Genomic DNA, 12,300 nt, shown 5'->3' with positions numbered 1-12,300 from the left:
GCGTTAATCACGGCCTATTAACATCGGTGAACCGTGTTACCGAATCACCTCGGTTTTGCGGGCCAAAGAAGGCGTACTCTGAATTTCCTGCGCGGTACGTCACAGGCTGGCAATCCATTAGTCACGTTGAGCACGACGACAAAACGCGCGAGCTAAATAGCTGGTACACCTTGGCCCCGCCGAGCTTGCAATTCACTCAGTGCTCGAGAAGGACGCGAAAGTCGAGCATTGAAGTCTCCGTGTTTGAGCGTCGCCTGCCGCGGAACTTTTTCGACTCTGTGCGCAGGACTTCGTGCAGAATAAATTCAGTGTCATCCTCATATTGAAATCTATGTCGAATCCATAAAGAATTTACAAATTGTTTAACTCAACAGTCACTCATTCCTATTAGGTTCTGAACTTATTCAAATGCGTATTATTATTTAGAAATAAAAATCTTTTATGGTATAGGTATACACTTATTATTTATTTAGTTAGTAACTTATATTTTAGTTAACATTGTTTTTCATTATATTACTCTAATGAGTGTATTTGATACCGATCGGCACCCAACTGATTAATGTTGTTTTAAGGGAAAAGTAAGTAGATACATTTAGTTAGTAACTAACTTAATTATTAATAATTATTAAATTTAATTTTTAATACTTCATTTAATCTGCATTTTATTAATTAATTAGATAGAATCTATAATAACACAAATAAAACGACTTAACTTTTTAACAACTTTAGAGTTTTATTTTGTTTCTTTACAGAAATATTGAAATTTGTTGAAAAAATTGATTTTTTATAAACTTGGCAAGTACATATATTGAAATATATAGAAATTTAATCGATAATATAGCAAACTCAACATTTTGTTTACATTATAATATTGGTAAATAACGTATGAAACGCAAAATTTTCCTATGCATTAATTTCAAACTATTAAACATCATAAATCAAGCATATTTTGATATTCGATATTTCAATTTTTATTTCTAAATTTTCAATGTAACGATTCAAAACTATATTATTTTAAACATTTTTATTTGTTTTTTTTTTTTTTTTAAATGGCTACATCTTATAGCTTTGTACAGCAATTAGATTTATTATAATAAAAAATTAAGTGATACATTGGGAAACCTATTATATTTCCTCCTTTATTATTTGCTCCACTTTGTTTTATTCTTTTCAATATTGTTCTAAGAAATGTTTTAGTTATGCAACTGACACTAGTTGAAAATTTTTAAAATGTGATTCTACAATTATAAAATGTTTATTATATACCAAGTTTTATTTTCCAAGTAATAATTTCTATCCATTAATTCATTAGTTGTGAATCTTGAATTATTATCATTTACTATTAATCGACTTAAGTTAATGAAAGAATTTTCAAACTGTTTTCTTTACGGTAAAGGTAGTTAGAACCATATTTATTATATTCCTGTATTAGCAAGTATTCCCCATAAAAAAACTCAGTAAATAAGCATAACTAAAATCCACTGAATTGCTACAGAAACCATGACAGATTAACGTTAAAGTACCTTAATTACCACCAATAACAAAATACCACAAATAGCAAGATACCATGACCAAATGAAAATAGAAACCATATTCCTCTATTCATGCTAGTAAATAATGCATAAAACGCTCAAATCCGTCTACGAATTGCACCCCAACCAATTCTTCTACCAACTGTGAACGCAATTAATCTGTTCAAAGCAAATCCCTGCGCTCTTTTTTAAAGGATAAAAAGTAAAATGAAAGGCAAAAAAAGATCCAACTGGCAATCATGGGAAGCATTCATTTTTTTTTTTTTTTTCACTGTTCTCGTTTCAATAAAGCGACTCGATGGCGGGAAATTCGCGGTCGATGAAATAAGGCGTTACCTGTAAGTGTGGAGTTGTTAATGGTGTTGTTTGCCGTGGAAATTGCCGATTGACTGGTGACGGGTGTGCCAACGGTGGTGGCCGTGGTTGTTGAGGAGCTATTTGGCGAGAGGACCGCAGTGGCAGCCTGTGCCTGTACCTGGGCCTGAGTCTGCTGTTGAAGATTATAATTCCACGCGAGCAGCATCAGCTTCAGCTTTTCCGCGTCTTTCATGAGCGCGCCTGCCGAAATTAAAAGTGCCAATTGGTCTCAGGGCATGATTAACACGGTGGATGGTGCCGATGGAAGGGGGCTCTCTCAACTTCCGGTGCAACGAACCGGATACGATTACGATTTTTCTTTGTGCTAGTGCGACATACACGCGAAGGTTCACTCGAACGGTGGGTGATAGACAGACTCGTGTTTTGTGTGCTTGAATAATAATTACCGTGTTCTGTTCTTCGGTTTTTTCTTAGCGAAAATGACTTCAGGTTACTTTGCAAGTTGCAATCAAATTTGAGGCGCGGTGTGGGTTGAAAATTGATTACAAATATCTGTTAGACTGTGTCTGTGATAGTGGATGTTTATTTAGATGATGTGTGATTTGTAATAAGACACTCGTCAAGTATGATAAAAAGGAGGTGGCGCAAGCTTTAGTTAGTGTCTTTGTTTAACAGATTTATAATAGCCAAACAATAGTTATGATTTTCAAATGTATATATACATACAAAAAGAATAGTTGAGTCTAATTTGGTGAATTGTTCTTTAATAGACGTAGAAAATGAAAAGAAAATTGACATTTTGCTCTACTTTGGATTATACAATACTTATGATAAAAGTTGAAAAGTATTTATCATAAAAAACGCCACATATTTTATCCTCATTAAAAGGTAGTTTCTTAGATAACCAATTTTATGTTCCATGTTTACCAAAGTATATTGACTTTATAATCTTAAATACAATAAGTTTTTACTTAATAATTATATTCTCTAATTTACAATTTATAGATGAGTGTATAATTTGGATTTTTTTCATAGTGTAAACAAATTTTTCTAGTGTAATGAATAATTTCGTTGAATTAACATTGATCATTTGGTTTCAGCTATTGCTGTTATTTATAGCAAATAGTCTTTTCAGTATAACTTTTAATTATAAATACACAAAATACTGTACGAAACATTATGCCAGAATATAGTATTACTTTCTTATTCACAATAATGCTTTAAAACTATCTGCTGTTCGGATTTTCCAAACAAGATCTATAATGGCCGATTGCTTCAGTTATCTTCCAGATAAAGTTAACTGGAAATTCAGACACAGTGAATCTTATCGATTAACGATTCCCTATTAGGCTAGTTGCGTTAGATTGCTTGAAATGACAACATTAAGCTACAGCTCTAAAACCGAATTGGTGGATTTTTGAAGAATGATAATTTATTAGTTAATATTCATCATTTTCGCTTTGAAGGAAACTTAATATTGATATTTTTAGGATGTGACTAACTTAGGGAATCACGAATTGATGAGATTCATTGTACCTGACCTTTCAGTTAACGTTAATCCTCACGTAGCCAACGTCAGGTCGTTTTTGACTCGGAGATGGCTTTGTGAAGTAGTAATTCCAAACAGTCGACTTTTCGAAGGTTAACTGGAAGTGAAGAAATCGGCTGTAAAACGTACTAGACGACCCTTAGACCACATATACTACTAGACACGGTCTGTGTATAGTGCGTGTATAGGGAATCTACGAATCGAATGAAGCAAAGATAACAGGGAGAATGTGACGTTACATGTCGGCAAAAGATGATTCAAAATGGTTGACATGGCAAACCGAATATTGTTAAAGAATATAATGAACACATGCACGATATTAATGTACACTCAAATCACATTGTACAATTACTGAAAATGATAGACTTCTATTATTGTAATTTTTTACGATTATATTACATAGACAACAATTTAATTCATGATAAGAACAAAATACGTAGTAAACTTACGAAAACTACTTTATTTTGTAATCAGTAACTGGGATTAATAATTTTTCTCGAAGCATTTGTGTACTATTCGTATTTCTATTACTTGTTTAAGCTAAACTAAGTTTTAAGAAAATTAGTCTGGCACCTTTTGCAGAATATTATCAATATTTCAATATCAAATTCAAATAAAGTTTGCAAAATCATAATCTCCAAAATATATTATAATGAGCACTATTTAAAATTGTAAATATAAAGAAAACATTAATGACTAAAATATATACTTATAAAAAATATTTATTACCTAGTATACTTTAAAAAGAATATATGTATCCAGGGTATTCTAGTAAAACTTACCACCTTGATTATTTTTTAAACTTTAAGAGTAATAAAAAAATTGTTTGATATTAAAGGTGTCATCATATGGTCATGTCCACTTCTTTGTAGGTGAAGTCGCCGAAGACATGTGAAGGTCGCTTCCGTTTTTCTAAATGGCATCCTACATTTTTCTGTTTAGCATTTTAGAATAGCTCTCAAGGCGAATACAAATACCTATAACATAAGGTTAGTCAAGGTCATGCAAAAGAGATTACAAATAATAAATAAACTTATTTTCTTCAGATGTAATGTATCAAATGTCATCCATTGGCATTAATACAACGCTGTACACGTGTTGCTAGCGATGCAACTGCTCCATGACATGTTTGGCGACACGTTTACACTTACTTCTTATGGAAAATTCTTATGGAATCCATAATTCCCTAATTGTTATCGAAACATTGATGGATATGTTGTACAATCACAACCACGATTTGTTATAACATGTGTTATTTCGAATATTACATCAAAGTGAGTTACACCATCAAATCATATTACAAAGTGAGTTTATTTATTATTCATAATCTCTCTTGCATGGCCTTGATTGACCTTGTATTATAGGTATTTGTATTCGCCCTGAGAGCTATTATCAGATGATAAACAGAAAAACGTAGGATGCCATTTAGAAAAACGGAAGTGACCTTCACATGTCTTCAGCAACTCCGCCTTCAAAAAAGTGGACATGACCATATGATGACTCTTTTAATATCAAACAAATTTTACTTAAAAAATTTTTTTATTACTCTTAAAGTGTAAAAGATAATCGAGGTGATAATTTTTACTGGGACAGCCTGTATATTTATTTATTTATTTTTTATAAAAATTAACAACTAACAAATAAAATTAATAATATATTAAAGTCGAACATTCAAATAGTTTTACATGTTTGAAACATTGGTATATCGCTCTTTTGATACTACACAGGTAGTATATATCATATTAGCATAGCTTATACATATTGTCTACATATGACGTCACGTAGATGTTTTATCTTTGCGTCAGGGAAATTATCTGAAACCGTGTCTATAAGTATATATGGTCTAAGGTATGGTCTAAGGGGAGACTGACAGAGACCCAATGTTGAATGCGTATTTTGAGCAGTGTTATCTAATTATGTAACAAATGAGATCTCTTCTTCTATCAATAAAGCATATGCCTTCATCCGTAAATTATTCTATGCTGAACTGATTTTTTTAGTATTTTTCCTACCAGTGTAAAGGATTGATTTTAATTAGAATTTAGTATTATATCACTCCACACAAAACTGTGAGGTAGTTTACGATATTGTAAAGCCTGTCTTGAATTTCAGTTGAATGACGCTAAATTGCCGCTATCTTTCTGTGTGATACTAATTCGTTAATATGATTCGACACTCTTATCAACTTAGGTGACCCCGCTGGAAAGACAAAACGATAGACGCCAAAAAAAAGAAAAAGATAGGGGATATGTGAGGATCCACGACTAAAAGCACTCGTTGATAAGCGGTTGAGGCAGTCGTGAAACACAGCTATGAGACGCAGCAGAGAACCGACCACTGTTAGCTTCAAATTTAACAAGTTTTTATCACATATTGGAATCATATACTAAAATACTGATATTTGTACAATCGAACTTCCCATACAAATTATGACAGATTTCCAAACATAGATATGCCTGTATGATAATAATTATAATAATCGAGTTTCTTAAAGAAGTTACTTATTTCTAAATAGTACTTCACTTAATTAACTTAACGCCATTGTTTTATTACACTCGTTAAAATATTTAAAACAAAATAAAATTAACACATGCGCGCCGGGACAGTTTTCACGGTACGTCGTTACTAGTGGCGAACATCTAATCCAGCAAAGGTTGATGGTATGCTGAAACAAATCCTGAGGTAGGATTAGGCATCTGCCTCTGCGTGGCACAGGATCGAAAAGAATGCGATGCACTTGTAAACGCGCATGTGCGCGCCCCGTCATATAAATGGGGGGAAAAAAGCGCGCATACGTGAGCGCACCGGCGTTTATGTGTTAAGTAGCATTTCAGAACATGTAGAAACTACGCTTAATACCATTGATACTGTATTCGTTGATATCTAATAAAATAGATTGATAATTTTGTACGTTATTATTCTAATCATAATTCATATGAGATGAGTTCAGATTTTTTGTTACGATATATATGTATATCTATTACTTAATTCATTTGCTCATGCAAACCAGTCAATGTGTTTATTCATAAAAAAGAATATACGAATATGAATTTCTCTAAATAATTATTTGTATTCGTGGCATAAATGTATTAAATAGATTACACCTAAAGAATATATGTAATTTAAAACCAATGTTTATTATAAAATTCTTATTATCCAAGTTTTTTCTCATTGAGAATTAGTACTAATAATTTTCAGATACTTCTATTTTAACTATGCTTTCTTTTTAAAAATGTTACAATGAATTAAATTACAAATTGAGACTTCTATGTATAACATAAACTCCAAAGTCCTATTTCCTCTAAATTTTGATTAACTTCAACTCAATACTAATAATTCTTGATTTTACTTCAATTTAACTTTAAAATGGTAAATAAAAGGTTCGAATAATCTTTTCCACCCTTTTCGCAGCTCGAACGAGTAACAATGAAAACGTACGTGCATCGTAGCGCGCGCGTTGTATAAAAGAAGCAATATAGAGGCATAGTAAACGTGTTGCGCACAAGTGCGACAGTGAGTTCCGTCGAGTGTCAATTAAAACCTTATGCCCAATGGGTACACGACCCTACCCCGATTGTACGCGTACTTGATTATCGATCTCAGCTCGCGTCACTTATAGGTAAAGACTCTCATGCCCCGAGAGCAGAAGGCGAACGAGTTTCCGCAACAAGTTCCCCACGAGATTTCCCGGCGAAAAATTTTGGTGCAGGCAAGCTCATCGAACGAACCGTGAAATTGCTTCGACAGTCGTTCCCCAAGTAACAATCGATAATTGCGTGTAGCTTCGGGTACTTTCAGCGACCAGTGAGCGTTGATTCAATCAAGCGAGCACATTCATTGTGTTTGCTTGTATGTTTGACCAACTTTAAACGGGAGAAGTTTGTCATTGACCTCCGTAAATGTTTTTCTTTCTTTCTTTTTCTTTTTTCAATTACGACGTAAATTTTTGAAGCAAGGCGCATGATTGTTTAGTTTGAAAATGACCATTCAAAAACTGTGTCTCTTATTAGACAATAAACGTGACTCGAAAGCTTAAGAAGTTCATGCATTTAAAAACTCAACTTCTTAATCCTCTATGGGCCGAATTTCTTTTTTAAATATAGACAGTTTGCACAGCCTTTGTTTTGGTATTTCTTTATTTTAGTCCTAGCAACCGTCATGAACATTGATATTGGTTGTCTTGGAGAAATTATAGAATTTTTCCGAAATTCTCATGAAAACAACTAAAATTATTTGATAAAATGTTAATAAGTTAATATGTAACCTGAAAGTTACACGGGCCCATAGAGGGTTAAGTAGACCTGACTTTTGTTATTGTCTCTTTTAATCTTTGAATAAATGTTGCAAAACATTATCCAATAATACCAGAATAATGTGCTTTAAGAATGTAAATCCAGAGAATATTACAAATTTAATTACTTTCCAGAAAAGATCACCTTAATGTACAACCTACAGGTCAAAGTGATTGCTTTGACTACATTTTTTGTATTTTTTAAAATTGTAACACCAGAGATAAATATAAATATAATTACATAAAATACAAAGATAAATAATATAAATATTTTTGTTTTATAGGGTTAACCGACTTGACAAATGAGCGATTCAATTTTTCCTATGTTAAAAATTACACAGCCCAATTATGTATATCATGTGAAGAAATAGTTAATTGATTGCCAATCATTAACATCAAGCAAACAGCGAACGTCATGAAGTAAAATTAATGAAGACTTCACTGCTTATTAAACTTATTATATCGCTTTGTTCTTTTAAGTAATACTTGTAACAAATATTAGTAATAAGATTCAATTGCATTCAATTTATGTCTTTCAAGAATCAAAAATGCTAAACGATCGTAGCTAACAATTTATCCTTATCTCAAAAAATGATTTAAAATTAACTTCACTTAAGGTTAAACATTTCTTGACAACTATTGACCGAACTAAGACAGCATGTATGAAATAATGTTAATGAAAATAATAAGTAATAGCTAGTGACAGGAAACATTCCCAGAATATAAACCTATTTATTCACGACACCTCCGGAAAACAAATCACAGTATCTTAAGTAAGATGGCAACCGAGATCTGATCATAGGGCACTTTAACCGTGGCAGAGCGAAAACGGAGAACGATTTATTAGTAACTGGGTAAAGTTGACAAGTGACGGAAACAGCCAGTGACGTCTAAATCATTCAACTTGTTTAATAATGCAAAAATGCGACGCCAATGTTGGATTTGGGTCAGATTCTCGAAACAGTCACGACCTGACCTGCCTGAAAGGGCGGTGAACAAGGGATTGAAGATTTTAATACTCTCGATGAACACTCACACCGGTGGATTCTGCCAGCAAATGTGCAATAAGACAAATAGATATGGAACCAAGTAATTTCAAATAGATCAAGATTGGTTTTGACCTGTTTATGAATACTTTCAGAAATTATGGTAATAAGTAGTTTCAAATAGATTCCAAAATATGTGAGACAGTAAAGATATTCCCTACACAGAATTTAACTGTTACTGACTCAGATTACAGATTCAACATAAAAATTGAATTTTTGGTAGACCATTGTACGGCTCAAGGAAAGGATTCTATAAACTTGTAGGGACATACAATTTAAAATTAAATAGGCATTGCAATTTTATTAGTTGATATTATTCAAGTTTAGAAAAATTACAGAGGCCTCTTAATTCTCAGAGCATATGTATGTTCGCTGTGCCAAATTCTTTTTGTGAGTTTTAAAATGAAAACAGAAAACGAACATATTAAATGTTAGGACTTAAACATATTCCTTCTTTGTGTGAATGGGCCTTAAGGGTGTACGGTAGTCACGTGACTTTTCGAAATTGATAGGTCGGTATCTGCTGTTACAGTTTTCGTTATAGGAATCGTATTACCTACAGACACGCGGCTGTCTAATGAAAGCAAGATGGAATCACTGTATGGTTCCAAACTGGAAACGCGAGTTAGAAAATTTCCCACTTCATCACGTGTACGTGAGCTCGGCATTTCGGACAATTGCAAGAAGTCGAGAGAGAAGGCATACATGACCCTTACTCTCTCGCTCTTGAAACGTTGAGATTCAACTGTTCATGTTGCTGACAAACCTTTTATTTGCCCAAATAGTTCCCTTTTTCGATTTGTAAAAGAGGGTAGCGGCAGATCTAGTCTTCAAGAAGTCCGAGACAAATTTCTGAAGCTCCGTTAAAATAAATAAATTATGCAGAATGTGTATTGGTTTATTTGTATTTGTTTCACATTTATCGCAATAATAATGTAGCTACATAATCCAAGCTCTAGGTATTAACAGCTAACAATAACTCCGTAAACTGACGTAAATTATCATCCAATTTGTTTGAAATTTTTGATAGTGGTTGCTAATACTATTCTGCTGATTTATAGGTATGGAATTTCTGGTCAAATGATGTATATTTTAATTGCCGCAGAGAGGATCCCTGTCTTATCGGTCCCGAAGTTAGCACCTAGCGCTTCTGCGTAAATCCGCTACTGATGCGGTCCCCAGAGATTTTTATGAAATTTTGAGGAATGAGTCTTGAGATCGAGTGATGACATTCTGGAGAATATCTCTAAACTATTGTATTAAATATACTATAAGTAATATACTATACTATATATTATAATATACTATATAACTATAAACAATTAAAACATTGTCTGTATATACGTACTTAGAAAATAATAATAGCCTCAAGGAAGGCTGTTAGTACGTACAGATGACGATTTCTTTCTAAATAACAGATCCTTTGTTCAATACCCAGTATGGAAAGGACTTTTCTGTCTTCTTTTAAATATTTAAATCGTATGTAACATCAAAAATATTGCAATTTTGGTATACAAATTTTCATTCGTACATACATATCTAATAAATGTTTGAATTTTTCTCTACATAAGTATATTTGCGTTATTCATATGTATACATATACACGAGCATGTATTTACAGAGAATTAAAATAACGTGTTGACGTTGTGGCTAACCATAGACACGAAAACGTTATGCGTGTTTCGACGCTGCTAGACCTTTTAGGCAGAGGAAATTCCTCGATAAAATACACAGAAAAAGCAGAAAAAAGTTCAACTGTATCTCTGTGTTAGATATATATTTATAAACGAAAATTTGTGTTTAAAAAGTGCAATATTTGTAAAATACTGTTACATGCAAATTAGATTTTTAAAACAATAGTTCTTTCCATACTGGGTATCGAATCTGGAATGTGTTACTTATAATGAAATTATGTTCCACAGCTGCCCAACTACTTGTTTTGAGGATACTACTAACTTTTGAATATATACGATGTGGCAGGGTGTGTCATGCAACCAGGAAGATGATTCTAGATACATATAACATAAACAGGAAACAAAGAATACAATTCTTTTCATAAGGTACTTAGTTTTCAGGGAAATTAAATTTAAAGATTCGTTTATGTACCTCACTATTCCCGGGCTTTACATTATGTATAGCGGTCATTATTTTCGGTTTGTCTTTACCTGTAGACGCATTTTGCGATTGTACCACACGTCTTACTACAGCCTGTACATAGATTGGTGCAATTGTTAATAAGAAATACGCATTAGCACAATATATTCCACAAAATGTCATCGTTTATTTTTTTAGACTCATCCCTCAAAATTTCATACAAGCCTCTGAGAATCACGCCAAAAAGGCCCCTTTTAACTGTAAATTGGAAAGTGAAAATATTTGGACAATCGAGAAGATCGCGCATGGCTCATGCTGCTCACGCGCGACTTGGACAATGCTTCAGTTTCAAGAACGAATGGGTAAGGTTCACTTAACATTCGGCTTCTCTTTTGACTTTCCGAAGCTGTTCAAAGTGGCTCGAAGCACCGAGCTCATGTACATGCACCTCCTGCGGTGGTGTGTGTAGTGGAGAGGGAAATTTTCAGTAACTCGCATCGCCAATTTAGGTATTGCAGATTCCGGCAGCTTTCCAAATTAGGCGTGCCTAGTTCGCAAAAGCCCAACTAAATTTGTCACATTTTTTATTCTGTTTTATTGATAACCCAACAAAAAGCAATACTAAGATATGGATTTATGGGAATCGATTTTTCGTCTTTATATGAGAATATTTTGAGATGAAAAAGGGTTCATTTGAAAGAAAAAAGGTTAATGCAGCGCGGTCTGGTCATGATTTCGTTCGAAACATTCTCTAAATTACATAAAAAAGCTTAAATTCCACGGCTGTGAATGGGCAATTTTTTTCTGTACTTTGTAACGTTTGCATTATTAAATATCAGCAGAATCTTGTTAAATCACGACCAGACCGCGCTGCATTGAATTCTTTTATTTCGATTGAACCCTTTCGCAGATCAAAATATTCTCATATAAGGACGAAAAGTCGATTCCCGTAACCCATGTTTTTATCTAATTTTGTCGGTAATATCGCTGCCCTGACATATCTGATCGTACGCCCTTACGGATGGTGCAAGAGAGAAAATAATGATTTAGCTGCGCACTTTCGGTACGACCTTACTGAAAGGTCGTCCGTAAAAAATAATAAAAAAAAAACGTTGCTAAAAAGTAAATCTGTTCAAAAAATACAATTTATAGTTATATCTCCTTTTTTATTATTTGATTTATAATTTTGTGTTAAATCGAATATTAAGTACCAAAAGAAATAAAAGTTTATTTTATTTTCTTACATATTTCTAATTATAATTATAAAAAGTACTATTATAATGTTAAGTTCGACAAATCTGTTTGAAGACTATCACTCTGGACCCAGCTTAGGTATGTACTTTTTTCGTAAAAATATGTAGAAAATATATTGGCTATTAAACTAAGTAAAAAAAGTACCTACATTTATTAAGTGTAACACCATCCGTATACAGGAAGCATAAATCTAACCAAAACTTTAAAAAAAGTGCA

The 12,300-nt window shown here is 32.9% G+C and overlaps 1 protein-coding gene across 2 annotated transcripts in view; it reads right to left on the bottom strand.

Moving 5' to 3' along the window:
• LOC143188757 (uncharacterized) overlaps positions 1-12,300 on the bottom strand; it is a 122,488-nt gene that overhangs the window by 26,867 nt on the left and 83,321 nt on the right. For both annotated transcript variants that reach the window (XM_076393183.1, XM_076393184.1), the window contains exon 3: positions 1,869-2,090. In XM_076393183.1, coding sequence (XP_076249298.1) covers positions 1,869-2,090 — 222 coding nt within the window. The remainder of the gene's footprint in view (positions 1-1,868; positions 2,091-12,300) is intronic.

The sequence above is a fragment of the Calliopsis andreniformis genome, chromosome 3 (genome assembly GCF_051401765.1).
Source record: "Calliopsis andreniformis isolate RMS-2024a chromosome 3, iyCalAndr_principal, whole genome shotgun sequence".
Taxonomy (NCBI): Eukaryota; Metazoa; Arthropoda; class Insecta; order Hymenoptera; family Andrenidae; genus Calliopsis; species Calliopsis andreniformis.
The sequence above is the reverse complement of the archived record's forward strand: the minus strand, read 5'-3'. Positions and strand labels throughout refer to the sequence as shown.